The 24,612-nt window shown below is 59.8% G+C and overlaps 1 protein-coding gene across 3 annotated transcripts; it reads right to left on the bottom strand.

Annotated features, from left to right (window-relative positions):
* Positions 1-347: 347 nt before the first annotated feature.
* On the bottom strand, positions 348-24,227 carry SH2D3C (SH2 domain containing 3C). Of its 3 annotated transcripts, XM_086625004.1 has the most exons (12): positions 24,188-24,227; positions 21,490-22,120; positions 16,858-16,897; positions 6,707-6,835; positions 5,964-6,412; positions 4,062-4,186; positions 3,116-3,693; positions 2,758-2,873; positions 2,406-2,577; positions 1,551-1,662; positions 672-878; positions 348-523 (listed from the first exon to the last, which is right to left on the bottom strand). In XM_086625004.1, the coding sequence occupies exons 1-12, from the start codon at positions 24,225-24,227 to the stop codon at positions 348-350; spliced, it is 2,775 nt and encodes a 924-aa protein (XP_086481130.1). The 3 variants fall into 3 exon arrangements, with proteins under 3 accessions (XP_086481130.1, XP_086481131.1, XP_086481132.1); XM_086625005.1 differs by lacking the exons at positions 16,858-16,897; positions 21,490-22,120; positions 24,188-24,227 and adding an exon at positions 12,996-13,076; XM_086625006.1 differs by lacking the exons at positions 16,858-16,897; positions 21,490-22,120; positions 24,188-24,227 and adding an exon at positions 13,002-13,076.
* Between the last annotated feature and the right edge of the window lie 385 nt (positions 24,228-24,612).

Genomic DNA, 24,612 nt, shown 5'->3' with positions numbered 1-24,612 from the left:
TCGCATTAGAACATTGGTCTGCTTGGAGCCACCTGAAGCCTTCCAGCTGCGACAAACGTGTATGCATGGACCCTGGTGGGGCTGGATGGTGGACACTGGCAATGGCCTGCCCAGTGGTGCAGGGGCAGCAGTGCAGACTCCCTGGTGCCTCGTGTCCTGGGGAGGTGGGTGGTAGATGGGACGTGGCTGTTTTTCCTCCTCTTTGTCCCAAAATCGCTGATCTGTGCCCCAGTGCCTTCCTGGGCCACCCTTCTTCCTCCTAGTGCAGGGCACGTGGCCCCATCCCATGCCCCACAGCTGCTGGGGGGGCAGGCTTGGATCTGGGGGGCTCCCAGCACCCGGGAGGGTTACAGCTCACTGAAGCGCACTGCTGGCTCCAGCTTGTGGGACAGGGCGGTGAGGACTTTGTCAAACTTCTCGTAGCGTTCAGCCTGGCTGCTCTCGGCCCCGCGGCTGCCCCAGAGCAGCCGCAGCTGGAACTCCGTGCTGAAGATCTCCAGCAGCTCCGCTCTGCTCTGGAAACCTGCAGAGAGGGAGAGTCAGTCCCAAGGGGATGGGATAGGGACCCTGCTCCCAATGGGATGCTCCATCTGGTGCTGGGATGGAGCTGGCCCAGCTGAACACTGGGAACGTGGCAGAGTGAATGGGGCTTTGCCGTCCCCATCACTTACCCTGCAGCTTCACCTCGGCGTTGGTGTGGTAGAGCCCACCGTGGTGGGCCACCATCCGCGCTGCTTCCAGGTGGGCCATAACCACCTCCACGCCATTGTCGGTGGTCTCCCAGGGCTCAGGGCTATCCGTGAGAGCCTCATCCCGCTCCAGGAGAGTCACGAGGGGCATGATGTGGGGAAAGGTGGTGTTGGTCAGCGGCGGCCCTTCTGCAGAGAGAGGCACCGTGAGGACCCTGTGCGGTCCCATGCCCCTGCGTCCCCCTCCCCATCTGCCCCAGCCCCATGGAGCACTCGTGTGGCCACGCAGCCCCATGAAGCTGGGCTGTCACTGTGCTCCTGGGAGAAGCTTTAAGGCTCAGCTGCAGCACAGCAGTGGCTGTGGCTCTTTGGTCCCTGTACCCGAGGCCATCAGCTAGTTCAACACCAGCTCCTCCCAGCCAGGCTTTCTGGGAGGGGAACACTGCTGTCCCCACTCAGGCTGTATCCGCATTTCCCAGGGCTGTGGTGAGGAGCAGGTTTGCAAAGCCCAGAGTGCTGGGTGTTGAAGAGATGTGGCTTTTCATCTTCCCCGCCTGTCTGCCCTGTCCCCTCGGCTGGCGTGTGTCGCCAAGCAAGTGCGAGGGTCTGGCTTGGCTGAATCATGTTTGTGCCCAGCTACTGGTTTTATTTAGTTATGAAATGTTTCCTTGGGAAAGAAGGAGCAGCTGAGGCCAAACGGGCCCTGCTGGGTGCTGGGGCGGTCCAGCAGCCGGAGGGGAAGTGTCTGGCACTGGCTGGAAGAGGGTCAGAGCTCTCAAGCGTGTCCTGCTCCAGTAAGACCGTGCCTGGCTGAAGCAGGAAGGAGTTGACAGGCGAGAGAAGGGGAGTCGCTCCCATTACCTTTCCCTTCGTTCAGGCTTTTCAGGAATGGCTTGAGCTTCTTCTCGTAGAGGATCGCGCCCTCCGTGTGCCGCTGCCGCAGCACCATCCAGGTCTGCTCCAGCCGGGCTATCTGAAAGCAGATGGGGCAGATGGAGGGTGCTGGGGGCAGCACAGCCCCTGGGGCACTAAGCTCTGGGCTCGCAGGGTGCTCCTGGGGGGCATAGCCTAGCCCCAGAGCCATGACCCCCAGCCTTGCACACAGAAGTGCCTGCTGCTCCCCAAAACAGCCTCCTCCACTAGCACTCAGCCAGAGATGGCACATCCCTGGCACCGAGGCTGGATTCAGGATTTCTCCCCCTTCCCCGTGCCCCAGGACAGTAGCTTCCCTGCGTCACAGCAGCCTTGAAGATGAGACGCAGGGAGGGGGCAGCCGTTCCACCTCCTTTGTGCAGGCAGGAAGCGAGACTTCCCAGCTGGGCTCGATTTAAAATTGAATTTTAATCTCCTTTCATCTTCCAAAGGGAGCAGTGTGGCCCGGAGACGCTGCTGCCACAGCCTTGAGACTGGTTTGTATTGTACCGGAGGGCAGATTCATTTCCTCCCAGGAACACAGCCCAGCACAAAACAAAAAGCCCAACCACCGAAAAACAATCAGATCCCGGCAGGACTGGGCTGTCTGCTCCGCAGAGGGGACAGTTCTTCCCCTTCCCTACTTACACCCCAGCGGATGTGGCCCCACACCTCCTACCCTGGGTATTCTTCCCCTTCTCCCAACCCAATGGGTGTTGGAGCCCGCAGAACATGGGGAGAGGGCTGTGCTTTGGGTGAGGGGGCTGAGCCCAGGCCATGAGAACAAAGGGAGCGTCCCCATACCTGTGTCATTTCCAGGGCGTTCATCACGGCCGCGAAACTGAACATGTTCCCCATGGTGCTCTTCAGCTCGGCAGCCAGCTGGATGGTTTTGTGGAGCAGGGCCGCCCGCTCCTCCGTGCTGCCCGTGCAGCCCAGGATATCCACGGCGATCATGATGGACATGGTATGAAACCTGCCACGGGGTGAGACACAAAGCAGGGTCAGCGAGGGCTCAACCAGGGCTCCGCCACCCCGAGAGATACAGTGGACCCCCACCACGTGCCAAGCTGGGGACATCCCAGGGCAGCCAGGCTATGCCATGCCGGGGAGCCCGGCGGGCTTTCCTCCACCGTGGCATGCTGTAGCAGCGTACCGTTCCAGCAGGTCAAGGCGGAGCTGGTGGCCATGGGGCAGGGTAAGCAGCTCCATGCCGGAGCTCACCCCCATGAGCCGCTGCATCTCCACTGTCACACCCAATATCCGGGCGACCTGGCAAGAAAGACGAGAGCTGATTAAACTTTTGTTAATGGAAGACACGCGGAAGTGTCCTCGAGCAGCCTCTTGCCCCAGCCCAGCTTCTGCCTGCCCTGGCTGATACAGCATGGCAGAGCCCAGCAGGGATGCTCCAATGCTCGGGGTGCCCCAGTGCTCGGGGATGCTCCAATCCCACGTCAACACAGAGCAATCGGAGGGCAGCAGTGCCTGACCCTCCCACCTGGCCCCAGCCGTACCAGGCAGTCCACTTTGGTGATGTGTTTGGCCAGCGTCTTCACATCCACCTCTGCCAGCAGCTCTTTGACCTTCTTGAGCACAGACATCTCCAGCGGTTTGTTCTCCAGGGGGATGAGCAGGGACTGGAAGGCCACCGGGTTAAAGGAAGAAGTCATCTCCATGGTGGGAGGCACAAAGCCCATGAAGTCCAGTTCTCCTTTGAACCTCTGCCCTGCCTCTGCTTCCCCAGAGCCGTTCTCCACAGTCCCTCTTTGTCCTTCCTCCACCTTTAGCCTCTCCACATAGCTCTTTGTTGGCAGCTGCTTGGTGTCATGAGCTGGCCGATCTCGGCTCATCGGTGAGGTGGGGTGGAGCTGGCAGTAATGCCCTGTGTCCGGGTCGCTGTAGCTGTTCACGGAGGGAGAGGGGGAGGCGCGGGCGTACCCGTGGCAGGGAGTCGAGTGGGTGCTGTGGGCAGGGTCTGGCAGGGGTTTGCTGTTGTTGCCCGGGCACAGCTGGGGCTCGCTGGACCTTCTTATGACCGGAGAGGCCGGGGCAATCCCAGCTGCTTGGCAGGCATGCGGCTTTAGCCGTGTAACTGTAGGGAACAGGAGAGACCCTGTTATCAGAGCCTGGAGATACCTACGTGCATAGGGACCATGGATGCAGCAGCCTGGGGATGCGGAGTTCAGGGAAAGCCCTGCTGCCCGAACAGACTCAGATGGTCTCAGGACAGCTGCATGATGACGTGGCTGAGGACAGGCTGAGTTCCCATCCTCTACCCAAGCCCTCTATCAGGACAGTTTTCTTTGCTGTGGAAAGAGCTGGACGGGGTTTTGCTAGCAAGGAGTGATGTGGGGGCTTGTCTTTACAGCCAGCTCTGTCTCCCTCCCCAGGTGTCTGCATCACACCAGGGCCAAACCCAGCCCAACTCACATCCCAGTGGGATGGAGGGACGATGCTTACCCGTGCTGTAGGCGGGTGATGCTGGGTTCTCGGAGATGGGGGACATTGGAGAGTGCAGGTCTTGTATCTGGTCCACACTGATGGCACAGTTGCGAATGATGTCTCTGTGGTGGGGCAGGGACACGCTGGGGAGGGGCAGACAGGGAAGGTTAGTACCTGCAAACAGGGCCTGGGCAAAGGCAGAGGGGTTAGGATGAGGGCTTGCTGCCCCATCACCTCCCCTCAGGTCATCACCTCCTTCCACAACCATCCCTAACGAGTGGAACCCATAACGAGCTCAGCTGGAGCAATGAGCAGGTGCCAGTCCCTGCGGGCAGCTGAGAGCAGAAACGGTCAGTACCTACATAAAGCGGAGACAGCCCTGCCTGGAGGGAGCTTGTTCCTGGGGAGCAGATGAGGATACCCTGATGTCAAGGTACTGCTTTGGGGTGAGGGATGGGATGACTCCAGGGTGCTGTGGCGAAGTCAATCTAGCGGAAGAGTCATGTGGGGTAATTTTCTAGGGTTGTGCTGCAAGGTGGTATCTGATGCTGGATGTGTTACTCTATTTCCACCTGACAGCTGTGTTGGGATGGCTAGATTAGCTGCTGCTCTAACTCAAAGCCTGGGAGAGGTGGAAAGTTCCTGGAAGCTGGACTCTGGATCTAGCAGGTGCCCACTGAAGGCAGTGAGGTGCCTGGGTTGGTAAGCTGCAGCATATATGTTCAAGGAGCTGCATAGCAAGCAAGGAGGTCTTAAGCTGGTGGGGCAGCAGTTGTGGCTTGGTGCAAACACCCTGAGACAAGGGTGTTGCAAGAGATGCTGTGTCTGAGGTGTGCTGAGCGTGGGGAGGATTGCAGGGAGGCATGGCAGGTACTTCACTGTCCTCCCTGCCACGGGTGAGAGCTGGGCTGCTGTAATGTGTTTGGTCTTGAGTATTGTGCCTCTGCAGTGGGAGAAGGATGGGAGAGCAGTGGTGGTGATAAGGGGTTTGGGGAAAATGTGAGTGATGAGGAAAGACTGATGGATCTGGGCTCTTCTGGAAACACATATGCTCTCCTAGAAGGCTGAGTGTTTTCCTTTTCCCTGCCATAACAGTTGGTTGCCTGTTTTCCACTGGTGTTGGTTGCTGGTTTTTCTGTTTTTCTCACCCTGCCCTTGGGCTGAGAAGGTCAGGGTGGTGAGAAAGAGGCTTGGTTCAATGACAGGCTATGGGGCAGGCTGTGTCCTGCTGGGGAGGCAGGAATAGATGGGTCCCTCCTCAGGTGCTGTGTGTGAGGATGTGTGTGTGGCTCTGCCTTCCCTGCTGGTCTCTGAGCAGCCCAGGGCTCCAGAAAGCAGGCTGTAGAAAGGAAATCTCCTTTGCCTCTGGAGAAGCCCAACTGCTCCCAGGTGGGGGCTGTGACCTGGGGGCTGTGCAGAGCCCCATCAGCATAGCTCCATCAGTCTCCTCCTGCCCATCAGGCTTTCAGCTCTGCTTGGTAACTCCTTACAAATGCTTCAGCTGAACATAAAGGGCTCTAAAAGGCCTCTTCAAAAACAAATCAAAAAACACTCTCTTGGTGGTTGGGACTGGCTCTCCTCTCCCATCTGCTTGGGAAGGCTCTGACAAGCCCTGACACGCTGGTAGTCCTGGACTTGGGTGATTGTAAAACAGTCTCTGGTTTCTGGCCTGTGATGCTAAAGTCATGTCTGCTCACTGGGTGTCTGTTGCGGTAGCTCGGTGCAGTTGGCAGCCAGCCTGGGAGAAAATCCCAGTTCCAGCTGGATACTGGTTCCTCCTCCCATACCTTTGACAGTCTCTCTCTCTCCCATTCTAAATCCCTGCCCTGCACCTGGGGAGCATGGACCAAGCATGGCCCTGCCTCTTTCCTAGGGGCTGGTCCTCTGCCCAGCTGAGCTGGGATGAGACTGTGTGCTCACCTGGTTGGGCACCCCTCAGCCCTGGTGATCTTGTCTGCTGTCAGGCCATCTGTCATGGTGATGCTCCTCCTCTTGATGTGCCCCCCTTTCTGGGTGGTGGGGCTGTGGGGTCCCCCATGCTTCCCGTTGGCCAGCCCATAGCTGGCTTCCAGGTAGCGCAGGGGGAAGGTGCGGTTGATGGGGCAGTAGACAATGGCTCCGCTCTGCTCAGAGATGGCCTTCCGGTTGCCCACATAGAAGCGGACAAGGGCAGGCACATTGTCAAAGCTCTCCTGCTCGAAGAGGTACTGGACACGGGTATGGCCCTCACTGGACTTGACCGTCGCCTTGTTGATCTTGAAGTGGAGGGGCTCATTGCGCCAGCGGCACGTCAGCACGTAGTCACCCAGGCTGGTGAGCGAGTCACGGATGAGGAAGTCGCCGTTCCTCTGCACGAGGCTCTCTGACACCTGGCAGGGGACAGGGCAGCAGCTCAGGCACAACCACGCTCCTGGGACTATGCTGGATGGACTGGGGGACATGAGTGAACGCTCCACTGAGGCATTGGCTCTTTCCCCGTGTCCCTGGTTCTGAGCCACAGGAGGGCATTTCCCATGGCAAAACCAAGCAGCTCAGGGCTAACAAAGCCCTTGCCCAGATGCTTCCCAGGAGGAACAGGCTGGTGGTTCTGTGTGGTCTCGGAGTGCTCTCCCTGCGTAGCCCAAGCAAAGGGTGCCCGGAGCCACCCGCCTTCCCCTCCTCACCTCCCGGGGGATGCGGCCGTGGTACCAAGCGTGGCTGCGCAGGTCAGTGCTGCTCAGCTTCAGCTCCTCTTCCAGTTCCTTGTGCAGCTTCTCTGGTGACGAGTCGAGGATGTATTTCTCCTTGGAGAACTGTACAGGGGAGGAGAGAGTGTCAGGTGGTGCAGCAGTGCAGGGCCAGCGGAGAGAAGGGTTGACCTTGGGATGGGCTGGCAGGGTCCCCTTGTGAGGGCTGCAGGACCCTGCACAGCACAGGCACTAGTGATGCCACCTGCCAGGAGCAGACATGTCCCCAGGGCAGGTAACTGGGAGCTGTGTGTGAGGATGTGGTGGGGTAATGTCCTATTGATGGTCAGATCCTGCCACCAGAAGCACTCGGAGGGTCTCCTAGTGATTGTCTCCATCATGCCTGACCACCCTGCCCCAGCTCAGAGCTGAGTGTGGCTGGGCAGGAGAAAACCTGGCCCAGCTCCCTTTCAATCATTGCCAGGGCTGAACCACCACAGGAAGAAAACCTGCATTATTTCTCCTCCTTGAACCATCCACCACAGTCCCTCCTCCAAAGGGTTAACTTCCTGTGTTTAGCCTGACGGTGGCATGAATAGTAATGACAAACGTAAAGAGAACCTTCTGCATCAAAATTAGCTTTTACTGGCACTGGTGCACCTGAGCCTGGAGGATGCAATTTGCCCCCTCCCTTCCCCTGGAGAGATAAGGGATGGCGTCATGTCTCCCATCAGCTGGAGCCAGCCCTGCTCCCTGCCCACTGCTTCTCCAGTGTTCCCAGAGGGCAGCTGAGGATGCTGAGCTGCCGGCATGGTGGAGCTGGTGCTTGTCTGGGGAGGTGGGCGCAGGCTCAGGGTTCCTGCATGCTCCCCACAAGAAGCCAGTTCCCTTGGTTGGCATGGCAGCTTTGAGACGAGCCCTGCTGTGGTGCCAATGCTAGTGCCTTGGCAGCACTGTGTGGTGGAGCAGAGCCTGGGAGCCAGGACTCCTGGGCTCCCCCCACATCCCAGATGAGTGCTGCCCTCCAAGGGGGATGTGTACCACTGCCATGGACCAGGGAGCTTGGATGGGACTACTAGGGTGTCCCATTCCACTGCTCCCATGAGTGAGGGTGGCTTGGTGGCCTGGCCCCTCTGATGGCAGTACCAGCATGAGGAGGCACTGCAGACTGGTCCAGCTCCTTGGTGCTGTGGTGCCCGTTAGGGTGGGATGGTTCTGGTGTCTCTGAGGACAGGCATGGGCTTGATTGTGGCTGGCCCTGCATGGCAGCTAGTTCCCCAGAGCACTGGGGGCTGCAGCCCCATGCCAATGCACTGGGAGCCCACCTCAGAGCTGACCCCTTTGCCCAACACCTCATCCTCTGCGTCCCATATCAATTCTCTCTGCTTCTCTAGCAGTTGTGAGCAGGGGAAGGCATAGAGCACTGCACTGCTCTCCTGCCTTGTACCTACTGCTCTTGGGGTGCTCCTGGGACCCCACTGAGCCCCTCAGCAGGAGCCTGACCCCAGCTCTCCCCCGTTCCCAGGGGAGGTGCTCTGTCCCCCATGGGTAGCTGCATTCATCAGCTAAGCTAGGCAGCAATGCTGTCCTGGGGACCCTGCTCCAGCCTGGGGAGGTGGAAGGAGGCTGCCAAGGGCCTGTGTGATGGACCATGCTCTCCAGGGCTTGCCCTCGCCAGCCTGGGCCTGCCCCTGTTCCTCCTGTTCCAACTCCTGTTGAGTGAAAAGGTGCTGGGCCAGTGGAAGCGCAGTGAAAACACTGCAGACTGAACTCAGAGTTGCTTGTCGGACCATGTTTACCCTCCCCATAAGAGGGTCCCGCTCGCTGGGCCTGAACCAGGAGATGTGGGTTGTCCCCCCCGACCAAGGGTCGCAGGGAGCTGAGGGCTTGCTGCTGCTCTGGAGCCCTTGTGGAGACAAAGCCACTCAGCACCGCTGAACCCTATTAAAAATAAATGGTAGCCTGCGGATGCTGCCGAGGTCCAGCTGCCTCCCGGGGGGCTGAGGCCGAGCAGATGCCGTTTCCATGACAACCCATCCACTGCCACCAAGCAGACCTGGCTCGGCTGAGCAGCAATGGGGGACCCTTGGCTGCGGCACAGCTCACCCCAAACTCTGGGACAGGAAGAGACCCTGGGGATCCTCTCCTGTCTGTGCAGCAGGGGGGAGTGGGCGCTCCTGCCAACCCAGCTCAGTGCCCGGGGCGGCAGGAGCTGCTCCCCAGAGCTGCAGCGTGCCCTCTGCCTGCTTCAGGTAACCAGCTGGCTAAAGCCGTCGGAGCTGAGCCGGGAGCAGTTTGGAGCCGGCACTCCCCCCGCTGCCCCTGGAGCAGGGATTAGTGCCTGTTCTGCTCAGTGTTGTACAGCTGGGTTTTGCCCCAAATCCTCCCCATGCAAATGCACAGGATAACAAACAAACCCAGCTGAGCAGTGCCCAGTGTCTCCAAGCCTGGATTTGGGCAGCAGCCGGCTGGCATCCGTGCCAGGAGCCAGGTGCTAAGCTAGCAGGAGAGAACAGGAGGTTTGGGAGAGGCAAGGGGGGTTTTGCATCTTGCAGATGGGGGAGGGAGACTGGTTGTGAGCAGAGGGTACCATGAGCCACTTTCTCCAGCCATGTGGAGGGCACTGTCCTTTGGCTCCTCAGCTGGGCAATAAGATCCCATCTGATTTGCATGGCCACCAAAAAGCCACTGCTTGGAGTGACTGTGCGGCTTTGATAGCTGGGGAGGGAGCAGGAGACCGGTCATGGGGAGCCCTTTTCCTCGGTGAGATGTGACTGGGGACTGATCGTTGTTGTGAGTCACTTGTGTTCTTCCAACACGCACTAGTTGCTGCTGAAATCACCTGGCTGCTCCCCTCTCTGTGCAGGAGCTGTGCTCACCGTGAGCCCTCGGTGCAAAAGACCCATGTGCCATGGAGGGATGTGCTTCCTCCAGCCCTTGAGCCCTTCAGCAGCTCGCAAGCTGCCAGCTGGCCAGGCGCCGAGGCGCGGGTGCTGGCAAGGCATGGCAAGGCGGTCCAGGGCAGCCGAGCGCTGTCAGGAGCGTGTAAGCGGATGTCTGAGTGCCGCGCTGAAAAGGGCACCGCTTGGCACTCTCGGCTGCGCCAAGAGGACATCAAAAGATGTACGTCCCAATGTGAGGTCTTGCATACTAGTGGGTTGGGTGTGGGGAAAAGCCTTGACTTCCACTAGCGCCTAGCTCGAGAGTGTGGTGCTGGCCTCCTGCACAGAGAGCCCCAAGGCCTCTTCCAGCTAAATGGGAAGAAACGGGGATTAGAGCAGTTCTCCAAACCAGCCGCACCAGACAAACCAGCTCAGGAGCTGCCAGAGATGGTGCCAAGCTCTGCTTGAGGAATCCCAACCAGCAGCCAAGCTGGCTTGGCTGGAGGAAGGAGAGCTCCTCCATCATGTTCAGTGCCCTGATGGGCTGTTTCACAGCCCTGGAGCTGGGGAAACCTCTGGTGCCACCGTGCAATGGGAGCAGCCCCCATGAGGAGGCAATTCTGGGGACTCTCCATCCCTGCCTGCTTCCCTGATTCTCCTTGCTGCTTTCTTGGGGGAGGAAGCACCTCCAGTGTCAGCTGAGGGGCAAGGACTGGAACTGGCAGTGGAAGGGCAAGAGCTGGGGGAAAGGAGGGTGCTAACAGCTGTGGTACACATAAAACGGTGGCTGTCACCCTGCCTGGTGTAAGGAGAGCTTCAAAGGCTGGCGTTTGGCTTGCTCTCCTTGCAAAGGTAATCTTATGAAACAGGAATGATTTGCAGTCTGCTTTCCTGCTCTCCCCTCCCAGATCTGGAGGAGTCGCAGCTGAGGATGAAGTCAGCTTGGAGAGCAAGGTGTATTTGCACCCCACCCTGCTCCCTTGCCGATAACATCTTAATAACCTCGGGGCACCAAGCACATCTGCTCTCCCTCCTGCTCTCATGCTGCCCGCTCTGTACTGGGACCCTCACTAGGGAAATCCCAGCCCCTTCTGAAGTTTTCCACCCCTGCTCTGGCTGCCAGAGCAGCTGTGGGGCCTGGGAAGCAGAACTGGGAGGAAATGGAGTAACAAGCCATTTGGAGCAGGTGTATGGGGAAAGCCCCAGAATCGCATGAGGGGTCTTCTCTGTTTCCTCTGTACCTGGCAATGGACTACTTCAGTGAAGTATTTCAGAGCAAACATCCTTGCTGAGAGACAGCCAGCACCACGGCCAACCCAAGAACCCTTCTGCAAGCCTGCCTGGCGCAGGACTGCTGCGCTTGCTAGTCCAGCTGCCAGGTATCACCTGAGAATAGTTAGTCCATCCTGCGTGACCACAATGAGAAAATCTTACCACAAACAACCCTCAAGTTGTTATGGGCTTGCTCTTAGTCTGCATGCCCTGGTGTGAGCCAGCCTGTCCTACTGGTCTTGATATCCAAATGGAAAAGAAATAATCTGTTCCTCTGTCCTGTCTTGCAATTACTCTGGGCATCTAAATAGCCTCTGAGAAAGCACCAGCTCATCTGTCCACCCCATGGATGACTGAAGGTATCTCTTGGGTATGCTGCATCTCCATTAGTCTCCGCTGAAGGCAGAGCTTGACTCAAGATCTTTGTCCTGGCGTTCAAAGCCCTTCATAGGGCTGGTCCTGGGTACCCATAGGGTCTCCTCTCCTCTTGTCTGTGCTCCTTTGTGGCAGCTCTGGAGTAATTATGTTTAGCTGGCAGGGGTGGGGTGCAGCTGGGGTTGATGGCCAGGAACATCTGGATGCCCTAAGGTGGGACAAGTGCCCCAGGCTGTGCAGTGAGGTGCTGGAGTGCCCTGCTACTGCTGCCCTGGGGGAGCAGGTCTCCAGAGCAGTGATGGGGTGTGTGTATACACACGTTTACATCCATCTATATATTACTTATCTCACTCCAAGACGGCGGCAGTGGCTGCTGCTGCATCCCTTTTCGGAGCTGCTATTGGCCAGAAATGATGTCAGTGCTTCCCAGGCTGGGTGCACTGCCATTGGCGGTGAGCAGGGATGCGGCTGTCAGCTGGAAGCGCTCCAGTCATTCATGGGGACTTCAGTGTGTGTTTGCTGGGCACGCTTGGACACAAATAGATGGTGAAAGATCTGGTGGAGCCAGGTGAGCACTTAGGGCTTCACTTTTAACTCTTTCTGGGGTTGGGATGGAGTGCCCTCCATCCCCTCTTGCATCTCTGTGCAAAAGCCAGATGCCCACCTGTCTCTCCCTTGTTCTGGCAGCAGCTTGCTGAAAGCACCCCAGTACCCCCTGCAATGTGCAGCCCAAGGGCTGCTGTGCTAGGGCATGTCCCCCTGTGTTGCTCAGTGAGCTTTTGACAGCCAGGCGAAGCTCTTCTGTTTTTCCCTCTTCACCCCCACTAGCAATCAAAATCCCTGGCTTTGCACTGAGATCAGCCGCAGTCATGACAAGACTTGAAATGCTGCTTCTGGGCTCCGTCTTACCCAGCATAATCTCTAAAGCGCGGCACCTACCTCACTCAGCAGGAGTACTGAATAAGACTGTCAGCTCTCTTGGCTGCTGGCTCCCTCCTAACTTGCAGTATGCTACAGCTCTTGCTTCAGACCAGAGCCTGCTTGCCTCTTGCAATTCTAAACACCTTTGCTCTCTAACTCTGTAAATGAGGGGACCAATTTCTAGTGCTGTGCCCCTCCTGTGCAAATGCCAGAGTCCAAAAATAGGACACCTAGACTTGTGCCCAGACAGTGGTGGTGCTGGAAGCACCATAGGACAGGTGACAGATGGATCCCAGCTTTCTCCCACCAGTCAGACCTGTGAAGCGCAGCACATATACAGAGACCCAGGCCAAGAAGCTGTGTGTTCATCTGGGCTCGGTCTCTCCTCTGTGCTGAGTGATGCTCTCAGCACATACCATCTTTTGGGGGATGCTAAATGCTGCCCTTCATGAGGTCTGCAGTGGGTGAGGGCTCCCTTCAGAGACTTGTGCCGCTTGTCTAAAGTCTTGGTCTGGGGGGCTCTGGCTGCAGAGGGGGCTGCGCTCTGCCCCGCGACCTGGTGCTTGGCTCGTCTCGCACTCGCTGCCTCCTCGAAGGCGGCAGGCAGGCAGGGGGCTGCCCGGGGGGCTGCCCCCTCGCACTCACTCTCCAGCGCTGCCAGCCCGGGGGCCGGAGCTGCTCCACGGCGGGCGCGGGGCCGGGGGTGCCCCCGGCGCTTCCCCCTCCCGCTTTACCCTCGCCGCCCTCCCCGCGCGTGCGGGCGCACGGAGCCGCTGCCCGGCGGCACCCGCGGAGCCTCCGCGCCAGCGCCGGGTCCCCCCGCCGCCCCCGCTCACCTGGACCTGCATGAAGGAGCCGCGGTAGAAGCAGCAGGCGGCCGCCGACAGGGCGCTCCACAGGCTGCACCGCTCCGTCATGGCGCGGCGCGCCCGGCCGGGGCTACCCCGGCCCGGCCCGGCCCGGGCTGCACCGCCGCCGCCGCCGGGCTTCAATTTCAGCCGCTTCCCCGATTACCTCATCCCTTGTCGGCAGCGGGGGGCGGTGCCGGCGCGGCAGCTCCGCCCCGGCCCGCCCCGCGGGGCTGCCCGCCCCGCCACCGGGGGAACCGGCACCCCCGGCGCTCCCGCGGTGCGAGGGGAACCGGCACCCCTGGCTGCCTGTGCCCTGGGAGAAACTGGCACCCCTGAGGGGAACCAGCACCCCATATCTCCCCCATCCCAAATCCACCTGCTCTCTCCAGTGACGCACAGGGAGGTCAGGGACGGCCTCGTCCCCTCTCGCCCACCCCGTCTTCCTGCACGCCCACCCCGGTGACGCCTTTTTGGGGGGAGACACCAGTGCCTGCCTCGCATGGCGGGGAGCCGGCTGCCTGCTTCCCGCGTAGGCCGTCTCTGAGTTGCGTTTAATTAAGGCTCTGCTTCGGTTTAATTAAGGCCACAGTTTCACGTATGGGATGTGCGAGGCAGCGCCGATGACTCAAAGCATTGCTCAAGCCCTGAATCTTCAAAAAATCCTCTGAAATCCCTGCCTGAACCCGCTGCCGGTGCCCTGCCCACGGGGACAGGCAGGGGCTCCTCCAGCACCCAGCAGTGAGCTCGGCACCTGCTTGCCCGCACCCAGCGAGTGGGTCTCCCTCTGGGTGCCCAGCTCTGCCCCACACCAGCACAGCCTGGATTTGGCCATGCTTTGCTAACGGGGGGCTTTACGCTCCCATCCACAAAGCATGTCCTGTCCTGAAGACCCCAATGCCTCCCAGTGCGCCCCTGCCCAGGGGGATGCTGTGAGCTCGGAGAGGTAAATCTGCTGCCACTGACCGCACAACCCTGCAGCCTCCCCGCTAATTAATTCAAACGAGCCCCTCGCATCTCCAGGCAGGGAGGCAGCAGATAGGGCTGATGAGATACAGGTCCCCCGAGCGAGCAGCTCCTCCGTGCAGAACAAAGAGAGCTCGGAGGCGCACGCTGGGCCCGTGCTCTGCCCTTGGTTTTGCGGGGGAGAAAGGAGATGGGAAAGCAGTGCGGGTTCGCAGTAGGACAGGGCTGAGGTGTGGGAGGAAGAGGGGCAGCATGCAGCTTGTAGGCAGGGAACGCGGGGTAGTGGGTGCTCATGGGTCCCGTGGGTGCCTGCAACCCCATCGGGACGGGTAGGGAGCGTGGGCTCTCCTCTCCTCTTGCACAGGGCTGAGGGACAGACCAGATGGCAGTGTGCAGGGAGATGCTGCTCCAAAAGGATCTGATGGTGAATCATCCTTCTGCCAAGGCTTCTCCATGATGGGCTCAGTGGTTTCCCTCTGAGGCTCTCACTGAGTGAGAGCTTCATGGGGCGCTGCGGGGTGATGCCCCTCAGCTGTGCTAGTGCTGCCCCTCTGCAGGGGGAAGCTGAAAACCTCCGACTGAGCTCTTGCAGGGACACACAACAGCTTTACCGGCTGCTGCTCTCCCGAAAAGTGATGCCATTCCGCAGCTCCTTCACCCGCGCGAGGGCCAAAGCTAGGCTGGCTCTGATGTTAGCAAACAGAGCCAGGCGTGTGATCCCCATGGCAGCTTGGAAACACCAACCCTTAGGCTATTATTAAAGCACGTTAATTACCAAGTGCTTATTGATCCTGGCTTTCCAACCCTCCCTACCTCCTGGTTGTACCTTTAATCACTTCAGGCTTGGTGATGATGGGAGAGCTGGCTCTGGCTAGTTTGTGGCTGAAGCTCAAGGGCTGATGTTTGGCAGTTTCTTGGTGCACATCTGGACACACACTTGCCTATGAGCCTTTGCTCATGAGGGCTTTGCAGTGCGTCCTCTCCCTCCTCCTGACTCTGTCCTTCACTGGCTCTTTTCTTCCTGTCTTTCCTCCGCGTGCCCCTGCAGCGGTGTTTCCCCTCTGCTTGTTTCCCTCCCAGCCGCAAAGTGAGGACCTATTCCGGTGGCGGGTTCCAGCCCTGTCTCCCCTTGCTCCCAAGGGATCCTAGGCACAGCAGCTGGCAGCCACATTCCCACCCTGAATCCTGCAGGCCCTGGGGCCGAATGCTGCTGGGTGCTGAGCACCCCGCAGCCGCTCCCAGCGAGGGACGGTGCCTGCAATCAGCCAGTGTGCCCCCATCATCCTGGTCACTCATACTCTAGATAATTACTTATTTGACTAAAATAGCTGCTGTCATTGCAGCCATCAGTTGCTTCCGTGACCAAAGGGAAGTGGCGTATAAATCACAGCCCATGGGCCATGTCTGGGCACCATGGGGACGGATAAGAACTAAAGGCTAGATAGCTCAGGTCTGGGATCTGCCTGGAGAGTACCGAATTCTCCTGGCTCACCAAGAAGGACTCGATCCCAAAGATAAAGCCATACCCATTGCTCCACACCTGTGTGCTTTCAGTCTATTACATCATGAGCCATAAAACGTGTCTGTCTCTGGGTGTACACGCTGCTGGAGCAAGGGAAAACACCCCAAATCATGCAGCTCGGCCCCTCACCACCTCCCTGCTCTCACAGGACTTGCCTGCATGAGGTGAGCAGGAGCTTTCCTGTGCACGCTGAGGTGCCCCACGCCAGGGCTCTACCCTACGTAGCCCAGTTGGAGCCTCAGCATTCCCAAAGAAGCCTCATTGCTCCAGCATATGTCCCACTTCCAGCCCTGTGAGCTCCTGCTCTGCCAGTCCCACAGCTAAAGGAAGAGGAGAGGACAGACATCCCACCCGGGGCACCGCTCTGCTACAGGTCAAAAAGCTCCATTTGGTCCCACTGCCCAGAGGCTGCCAGTTGCCAGACCTGGCATGCGGGGTCCTCGTTAGCCCCAAGGCTGGACCCGGGGAGGAGTGACCCCGTTAGGAGAAGCAGATGAGCTCAGGGTTCAGCCAGCTCTCTCCTGAGCCTGCTGTTTGGTGCCACCATGGGAGGTTCCCATATTTCCATGTCTGGCTACAGTCACCATTGAGATCCCCAAGTCTGAAAGATGAAAGTTCAGGGCTCTGTACTAATTACACCACCCAAGCTGGGCACCTCAAGCCACTTCTCAATAACTGCATCTGCCCAGCAGCATTACATCTCCACTGGGCAACTGGACTCAGGAGGCTCCAGTGCTTCTTGGACAAATTCCCCAAAGGTCATAGCACAGCAGCAACCACCCAGTGCTCCATCCCCAAACCTCACAGCGTCCCTGCCACCATTCCTCTGCGCCTGCCGGGCTCCCATCGTGCCAGCAGCCTCCTGCAAAAGGGCCTGCTCTCCTCTGGAGCCAGGCGCCTCGCTAATGAATTTCTGGCCAGACATGAAGAGTCCTCAGGAATGTTAATAGTTTGCTGGAGGATAAGCAAAAGATTTGGAGAGATTTACACCGACTTTCATGTGACAGCCACGAAAGTGGCTCAAACTCTTCCGTTTATTTATGCGAGGGTGGAGGGAGGAGGCTGCCCCTGCATCTGCAGCATTCGCAAGCGACGGGGATCATGAAACGCAGGCAGCTCCTGTGGGAGCAGCATCTGGGGAACTATGTAGGGTTTGCATCATCTCTGCCTCCCCCGGCCTCTGCGTTTCTGGCAGGGAATTCCTTCCAGGGCCAAAGAGAGAGCCTGGAGGAGGTCGTGGGATGGGGGGTGCAGATCTGAGCACCCTGCTGCTATAGGACCTGGCCAGCCCCATGGCCGTGATCCCCCCCTCCACTGCTGGCACCCAGCCGGGGCAGGTTGTCATCATGCTCGGCATCTTACCTTCACGTATTCGCTGCCGGACTCCAGGCCATCGTGGTGGCTAGAAGGAAGGGGAAAAATAAAAATATTTAAGTAACGGGGCAGTAAGTCATGACAGTCAGGTCAAAGGCGGTGTTGGCACGGCAGGGGGAGCAGGGGTCTGTGCCCCTTGCCTTGCCATGAGGTCAAGAGCATGGGCATGGTTTTGGGAGAGGTTCTCAGGGCCTCAGCCCTGTTCCTGCCCGCTCTGTGTCCACCCTCGGCACAGGGCTTAGCCTCCCTAATGCGATCAGGGAAGAATGAGGCCTTTTTAGAGGATCTCTCCCCAAATCGGCTTGGGACCGTGGGAGCTGAGCCGGGAAGACCCAGCAGCCACTCTGGGGTCCCTGTGGGTCATGGTGCTGGGGGCGCATGCCGAGGTGGGGGGCTCTGTGCCCTGTTCCCTGGCAGAGCTGCATTTCCAGTAGGCAGCTGTTGGGACTGTGTCTATTGGGACAGCTGTGTCTCTATGGCCTCATGCGACTCCACAGACATCAAACTCCCGCTGAAGCCAGGGGTGAACTGTGACGTCCTGGCTGAGACTACAAGGTTCGTCCTCCCAGCATACTGGCAACGGAAACTCCCATTCTTCTCGGTGACATGTTCACTCTTAGCCGTACTGACCACAAACCCAGCAACCCTGAGATGCAGCTGATCTAGCAGCTTCTTTACCATCATTTCATGGGGGACGCAGATGGTTCCTGCCCTTTCCTGAGCATGTAGCACTGCTCCTAGTGCTTTTTGTGCTCTTGTAGGTCGAGGTATGTGTCTGTACGCATGAGTCCAAGGGGAACAACAGAGAGTTCAAAGGGAGAGAGCCTGTAACAGCCTGAGCTGGGATGTGCTGCCCTGACGTTTGACCTTTCAGAATAAAATACAAAAATTCAGACTTCTTTAACCAGAACCCAGTACCTGTCACCTCCCCAGCACCAAGTGTCAGCATGGACATCCCACTGCTTGCCGAGGTTGCCTGCCTGAGCACGGGGTGGCAGCAAGGGCCCTGGGATGACAGGCTGCCAGCACAAGGGCAGGCAGCTGCAACTAAGAAATAACCAAATCCAAGGGCGTCACTGCCTAGGGATGTCCCTTCCCTGCCAGGAGCCACCTTGCTCCACCTAGTGCTACAGCCACAGCTGGACCCCCGCCTCGTACTGGGACCTGCTGGGGGTCTTGCATACAAATCCCTCCTGGGAACCGCATCAGTGGCATCCCTGGGGTGCCAAATTCCTCCTCTGTGGACTCCCTCCAGGTTGGGGATGGTGCCTGGGGGCTCAGAAATCAGTCGCCCAAAGGGAAGTGGATATGGCAGAGGCGACCACTGTCACACGGTTGCCCTGCTGGACATTCCCCGTGGCATTACAGCGGGTCCTGCCGGGGTCAGCGTGAGCCCCTCGGGGTGTCCAGCCCTACAGTGGGCAACCCTCACTCCTCTTCTCCAAGCCCACGCTACTAAAACTTCATTCTCCGCTGTCCAGCTCAGAAGGGGAAAAGGGGCTGGAAATCAAGCCCACACTTTTTTTTGGGTAAAAAAAATAAGAGGAGCATTGGAGAGGGGGGACGGACGCAGACTCCCTCGGGCAGCTGCGGGCTGCCTGCCCGCCCCAGCGCTGCCTCTCCAGCCTGTTTGCCTTTCACATGGCTGCAGAGAGCTGCCTGGTGCTGCGAGAGCCGTGAGAAAAACCGGCAAGAGGACGGGGGGCCTCCGGACAGGAAATCGGGAGCATGGGAGCAGCTGGGACACACTGCAAGGGCCTGGGCAGGGGAGGCCCCAGTGCCGGGGAAGGGCAGCAGCTGGGGCCGGGGGGGCTGAGCGCCGCAGCCCCCCTGGTTCTGCGCATTCCTGGAGGAAACAGCATTTTTGGGGGCAGCCGAGTGCCTGGGAGAAATTCCAGGGCTGCCTTTGGAGTGCGGCATGGCGGAGCCATTGAGACCCGGCGCTACCGCAGTGGCACTGAGGAGTGGGTTTTCGGCAGGGTGGCTGCTCCTTTGGGCTCAGGAAGGCATCGCAGTGACTTGCAAGCATGCCAAGCTCTGGGCTGGCTGCTGGGAATGGTCAAGGGTGATTGCGTGGGTCCAGCCCCCGTTTGGAGCCCAGCCTCTGCTCATCTTCGGACACGGGTGCAGGCTGCACCCCAGAGGAACCAAGTTTGGGCACCTCGTGCCTCAGTTTCCCCTTCTGCCAAGCTGCCTCCTTTGAGGTTTTGGCTAGCAGTGCTGCCAGAGGGTTCTGCCAGTAGCTGCAGGCAGTGCCCTGCGGGAAGCAGCATTTCCCAGTCTTCGCACACGGCCGTGCACGGAGGGAAGTCGAGTCACGTCCGCTCTGTGACCTGCCTGTGGGTCATCTCCCATTAGTCACCGTGTCCCTGCTGGAGTCATGGCCACCACCTCGCTCCGAGCAGCTCCATGGGCTGGGTGCTGCTCAATGTCCCATGGCAGCACGATTGCCCCCCTCAAGGGCCTGATCCTGCAGGGAGCATCCCTGGGAAAGCCTTCCCATTTGTGAGCATTCTCAGCCCGTCCTGCCTCAGGGTCTGTCCTCATCAGGGACGCTCCACTGGGGGCAAGCGAAAATGTGCCCAGGGCCATGCTCGTTCACCCCCCTTTTGGTTCCTCTGCACTGGCACACCCTGCGCCGGGCAGCTGTCCCCGGGCCCTGCCATGGCCTGGCAGGAACAGACTGTCCCTGTCCCCAGGGATGTGCCTGTGCAGGAGGAAGGGCTGGGGCGCAGCACTATCCCGGTCCCGCTTCCGCCCGCCCGCCTGCCCCGCAGCAGGGCCCAGCCATGGGGATGGCTCCAGCAGATGGCTGCTCCCCGAGGCAGGGGCTGTGGCAGGGGCAGAAGCACGTAGAGGCAGAAACACCCCTGATGCCAAGTCCTGATCTGGTCATTCTCATGCCTCAGTTTCCCTGGACTATGACCATCACCAGGGCAGCCTCAGATGATGCAAAAGAGTGTTTGGCCCTTAATTTTTGGTGACCCAAGTCCGCGGTCCCCAGAGCCAAAACACCCGGGTCACTCATACACATTCCCCTGCTGCTTTGCTCCCAACCGCGCTGATCAGAGACCTAAGTCATTTCTGGGAGACGGGAGGGTCTGGGTGAGCCCCGCACACCCTCCATGGGGACCCTCTGCCACTGCTGGGGCTCCGTGCTCACCGGATGACATGGCAGTGCTGCCGGCACCCCAAGCCCCCAAGCCTCCAGCCCCCCAAGCTGACTGCAGCCCCCAAGCCGCTTTGTCCTGGCGCTGGGTCTGACCGCGGTTTCGGCAGCCGCAGCTGATGCGCTCGCTCTCTCCGTGAGCAAGAGCCACCACGGGCCGGGGGCCCCGGCAGCCGAGCGGCAGCTCCAGCTTTGTGCCCTTCCCAAGCAAAGTCCTTTCCCAGCCTCTCCCTCCCCATCCCCTCGGCCGTGTGAGGGGTGGCTGGGGGGGCCGGGACCCCTTACCTGCCCTGTCCCAGGGTGGGAAACCTCCTGCCCACCGCTGTCATCAGCCCTGCGTGGATTCAGCGAGCGCCTTTGCTGTGGGATGGGGAGAAGCGATCCCAGGAGCTCTCCCGCCTTGCTCTGCTCTGAACGTTGGGACTTTGGGGCGCGCAAGGCGGTGGCGGACCCTCCTCCTTCCCGTCCCAGCCCTCCTCTGGCCCTCCCTTCGCGGCCGGCAGGAATGTGCGGCCGGCACAGCCCAGATCCCACCACCAGCATGAATTCCTCCTCCTCATCCTGCTCCTGGGGCCATCCAGACCTCCCAAACACTCAGTGCTGGGGCCAGGAGCCCCCACCCCCGGGGCGGTGCAGGGAAAACAGGGGCGTTGGGGGCTGCCTGGGTGAGGAGAGAGGATGGTGGGACCAGGGGAGGGGTGGTACGATGTGACCTCATTTTGGGTATAAATCTGAGGTCGGTGCCTCTGCCCATGCCCCCAGTCCCATGCACGCTGCTGGGCTGGGGTTGTGTTTGGCCTCTCGAGCCCAGATATGCAGGTGATGGGCAGAGGTCTTGTTTTCTGTGGGCAAAAATCCTCCAAAAAATCCAACCCTTGTCAGAGAGGACTGAGCCCCCAAATTCACCCGGAGGATGGGTTTTGTGCCTGGAGGTGGGAGGGTTATGCCTAGAGGGGGTGTTTACTGGCAGGTGATGGAAATGGGGCTGGGGTTGCTGGTTTCAGGGATTGCCCCTGTGCCTTGAGCAAGGCAGTGCTGCTCAGGAAGGGGGAGAAGGGTGGAGGAGGTGGAAAAGAGGAGAGTGAGAGGTGGAGGGGGCCAGGACAGTGCAGGTCTCAGCTCTCTGCAGTGCGTCCCGGCACTGGAATGGAGCCGCTAGCAGGACAAAGGGATGCCGGGGCTGAGCAGGGCTGCGAGATGTTTCCACCCCGTCCGGAAACAGGAGGGAGCAGAAATCCCACAGGAAACTTCGCTCCCATGGAGCCACTGACCTGACCGTGGTGTGGAGCACTCAGGCTGTGCCATCCCACCGGCCAGGTGCATCCCGCCGGCACTGCGGGCAAGACGGGAGCACTGCAGGGACCCGACTGTGTCCCAGACCCCTCCCCTTGCCGTGGATGGGCAGGAAGGGCGTCCTGGCAGAGGACAGAGCAAATCCAACATGGCTGTACCTGTCCAGGGAGCTCTCTCCGGGATGCTCTTGCTCCTTTTCTGGCAGATCCCCGTCGGTGGTCTCTGCTTGCACTGCCGTGTCAGGGCTCAGGGTTTTGCTGGGATTCAGGGCCAAACTAGAACTTGGTGCCTCCATCCCAGGGCGGGAGATGTTCCCCACGGGCTCTGGGTCTGTCCTGGCCATCGCTGCTCCCAGGATGTTCTGGGGAGCCTCTTCCTCCTCCTGCTCTGCTTTCCCAGTGGCGGAGGACGGATCCATGCCTGGGTCAGGGGTGCCGAACGTCTCAGGGGACTTGGGGTCAGGGATTTTGTCACTGGGGGTGCCTTTCTCCCGGCAGCTCTGGGTACTCTTGGCTTTGCCCAGGCTCTTCCCTGCCTTGCCCAGGTTCATCCTGGGCATGGTGCCCATATGGCTGTACATGTCCGATGACCTGGCATAGGGGCTGGGGTTCTTGGGGATGGTAATGAGATCATCCTGGGTGCCATCGAAGGGCTCCTCCAGGAAGCCGTGGGGAGAAGGGACACCTGGTCCCAGGTTCTTGGGAGAGCTGGAGGCAACAGACATGCGCCGGAGGTTGAAGGCACGGGGAATGCTGCTCATGCTCCCGAAGCCTTTGAACTTGAAAAACTCTGGCAAGGAGAGAGGAGAGATGAGTGTGGGGTTACTGCTGGCATAACCTGATGGTGGGGGGTCCTGGGGCCCCTGGACCTGGGTTGGGATGGGCACGGGGCACTGTGCCACAGTGCAGCCTGGTGTCAGCCCCATTACACCCCACATCTCCAGTCCCAGCCTGGCATGATGTCCCTGTGGCCTGGGCTGTGTGTGATGCTACTTGGAGTGTCTCTGCGGGGACTCTGGGAGGTCTGTCCTGGTCCCTCAGGGAGCAAAGGTTCCCTATGCCCTGGCAAATCTCGCAGTTGCATTTTCCCACTGCAATTGTAGGGGCGGAGGAAGAAACACCTGGCTCTGGTGAGCAGGCAGAGCCAGAAATTATTTCAATTCTCTCCTCCCACCCTCCGTCTGTGCCCATCTCCGTAGCCTCAGGGCAGCCCCGTGGGCTGTACCCCCTGCCCTCTCTAGGATGAAAGCATGGGGGACACCGCATCTCCCCAGGGGATGGGGGTCCCGGCCACATGTGACGTGCCCACGTGTTTATGTCTGCCACCAGCACGGTGGAGCAGGAACTGACCATCGTCGCAGGGCCCAGCAGCACTCGCGCGGGAGCACTGGCTGCGGGCAGGAGATAACCTGCTCACTTCCTCGGCCGAGTGCTCAGCCCCTCGCAGCCTCCCTGCAGCTCCCAGCTGCCACCTGCAAGCGCTGAGAGCAAAGCCTTCACCAGAGAAGTATTTATAACCTCAGCAAGTGGCTTTGCATTTCACACCTCGGCCCCAGCTCGGCTCTGTGTGCTGCTGCGGTGCAACCCCAGGCCGGTGCTGGTGCCGGTGCCAGCATGAGAACAGCAGCACATGGGGCAAAGCGGGCTGTGGCTGCAGCTCTGCAGGGCAGCGTTTTGCTGCCGGAGCTCTGGTGTTCTGGGTGCCTCCCGGGTTTTGCAATGTTTATGCCACCACCGGGCTCTGCAAAGCCTCTTCCCCTCCGGGCACGGTGAGTTTGCCAAGGCAGGAAGCCACACGCTGTGCTGCGGTGGTGCTGTGCGAGGAACCGGGTGTCCAGGGGCCGCTCGGCTGTTGGACCCCCACCTCCTGCCACCATCCATGGGCTCTACAGGACATCCCTGCAGCTGGATGGGGCAAAGGGCCATGCAAGGGGCTGCAGCAGCCCAAAAGCCCTTTCTGCATGGCAGAAACCTCATGCTTAAAGGCAAAACTGCTTTGGGTTATACATCCCCTCGTGTCGGAGCATCCTCTGCTGCAGAGTAGGAAAGGCAATGCCGGGGACTTTCCCCATCTCCCCACTCTCCACCACGAAGGAAAATCCCAGCTGTGACAGGGCCATGGGTTTTGCCACTGGAGGGGTCCCAGGGGAGTGGAGGGACCGGCGCCCCTCCAGCAGCAGCATCACGGCAGGAATGCAGAAAGCAGCAGCAAAGGCCAGCTCCTGCACAGCCCAGCGCTGGGAAGCTGCCTCCCGGGGCTCTGGGGGAAACCCGAGGTCTGTGAGAAAGAGCAGAGCTCGGTACCGAGAGCTTCCTCCGAGAGCAGCCGGGGCGAATCTGCTCCCAGGCTCCCACCCTGGCTGCTCTGTGTCATCCCCAACCCCGCGCTGCAGGAGCACCCTGGGATGGGGGGCCTGGCCATCCCCAGCACCGGCTTGCACCCCAGCCATGCACCCTGAAGGATGTGATTTGGGGAGCGAAGACCCCCAAACACTGTTGTGCATCCCCCTGGGTGCATCCCGGCACTCAGTGCAGGGCTGGGCTGCAGCAGACAGGTCCCAGTGCCAGCACCCAGGTCCTGAGTCAACACGACCCGGGCTCTCCCCCAGCCCTGGGGATGGAAACCCCCAAAGCCCCTCACTCCAATGAGCTTCCTAACGAGACCAGAGTCTGTCTTGGCTCCAAATGTCCCCGGGTGAGGGTGACCTGGGGAGCGTGTGAGCACACACTCACACTCACACTCACACTCACACTCACACTCACACTCACACTCACACACTCACTCTCACGCATGTCCCCTCCCCGCCGGCCTGTCCAGGTGAACATCCCATCACCCGCCCACCCTACGGCCACTTACTCAACTTCTTGAAGCCCCCTCGTTTCTGGCCCTCGGCCATGGCTGCGCTGGTCGGAGGCCGCAGGGACCGAGAGGACAAGTTTATAACCGTGAAGTCCTTCCCTGCCCGCTCCTCCCTTCCTGCCCGCCCCCCCGCAGTCGCTCATCGCTCGCTCGGCGTTTCCTCCCCAGTGCTGTCATCTGCTCCCAGCCCCACTCCTGCCCCTGCGCACCCTCCCACTGTCCCCACAGTCCCCGTGTCTGCTCAGGGGCCACCTCTGGGGCCCTCGTTTGGGAATGCTTGGCAGATGTGGATATCCAGAAAACCCTATGCTTGGCAAATGTGGATATCCAAAAAAACCTAGAGGAGGTTGCCAGCCCTATGGAGGAGGGTGCCAGCCCTGCAGACAAGGGTCTGCCATGCACATTTGGGGTTCATCCCCTGC

The sequence above is a fragment of the Tauraco erythrolophus genome, chromosome 22 (genome assembly GCF_009769465.1).
Source record: "Tauraco erythrolophus isolate bTauEry1 chromosome 22, bTauEry1.pri, whole genome shotgun sequence".
NCBI lineage: Eukaryota > Metazoa > Chordata > Aves > Musophagiformes > Musophagidae > Tauraco > Tauraco erythrolophus.
The sequence above is the reverse complement of the archived record's forward strand: the minus strand, read 5'-3'. Positions and strand labels throughout refer to the sequence as shown.

Excerpts from the sequence above, each read along its gene's own strand:
- SH2D3C (XM_086625004.1), bottom strand. The coding sequence starts at position 24,227 with ATGGCCGAGGGCCAGAAACGAGGGGGCTTCAAGAAGTTGA. Across the intron at positions 2,578-2,757 it reads CGCCTTGACCTGCTGGAACG|GTTTCATACCATGTCCATCA; the intron begins GTACGCTGCTAC and ends ACCCCGTGGCAG. Across the intron at positions 524-671 it reads CGCCGAGGTGAAGCTGCAGG|GTTTCCAGAGCAGAGCGGAG; the intron begins GTAAGTGATGGG and ends CCCTCTCTGCAG.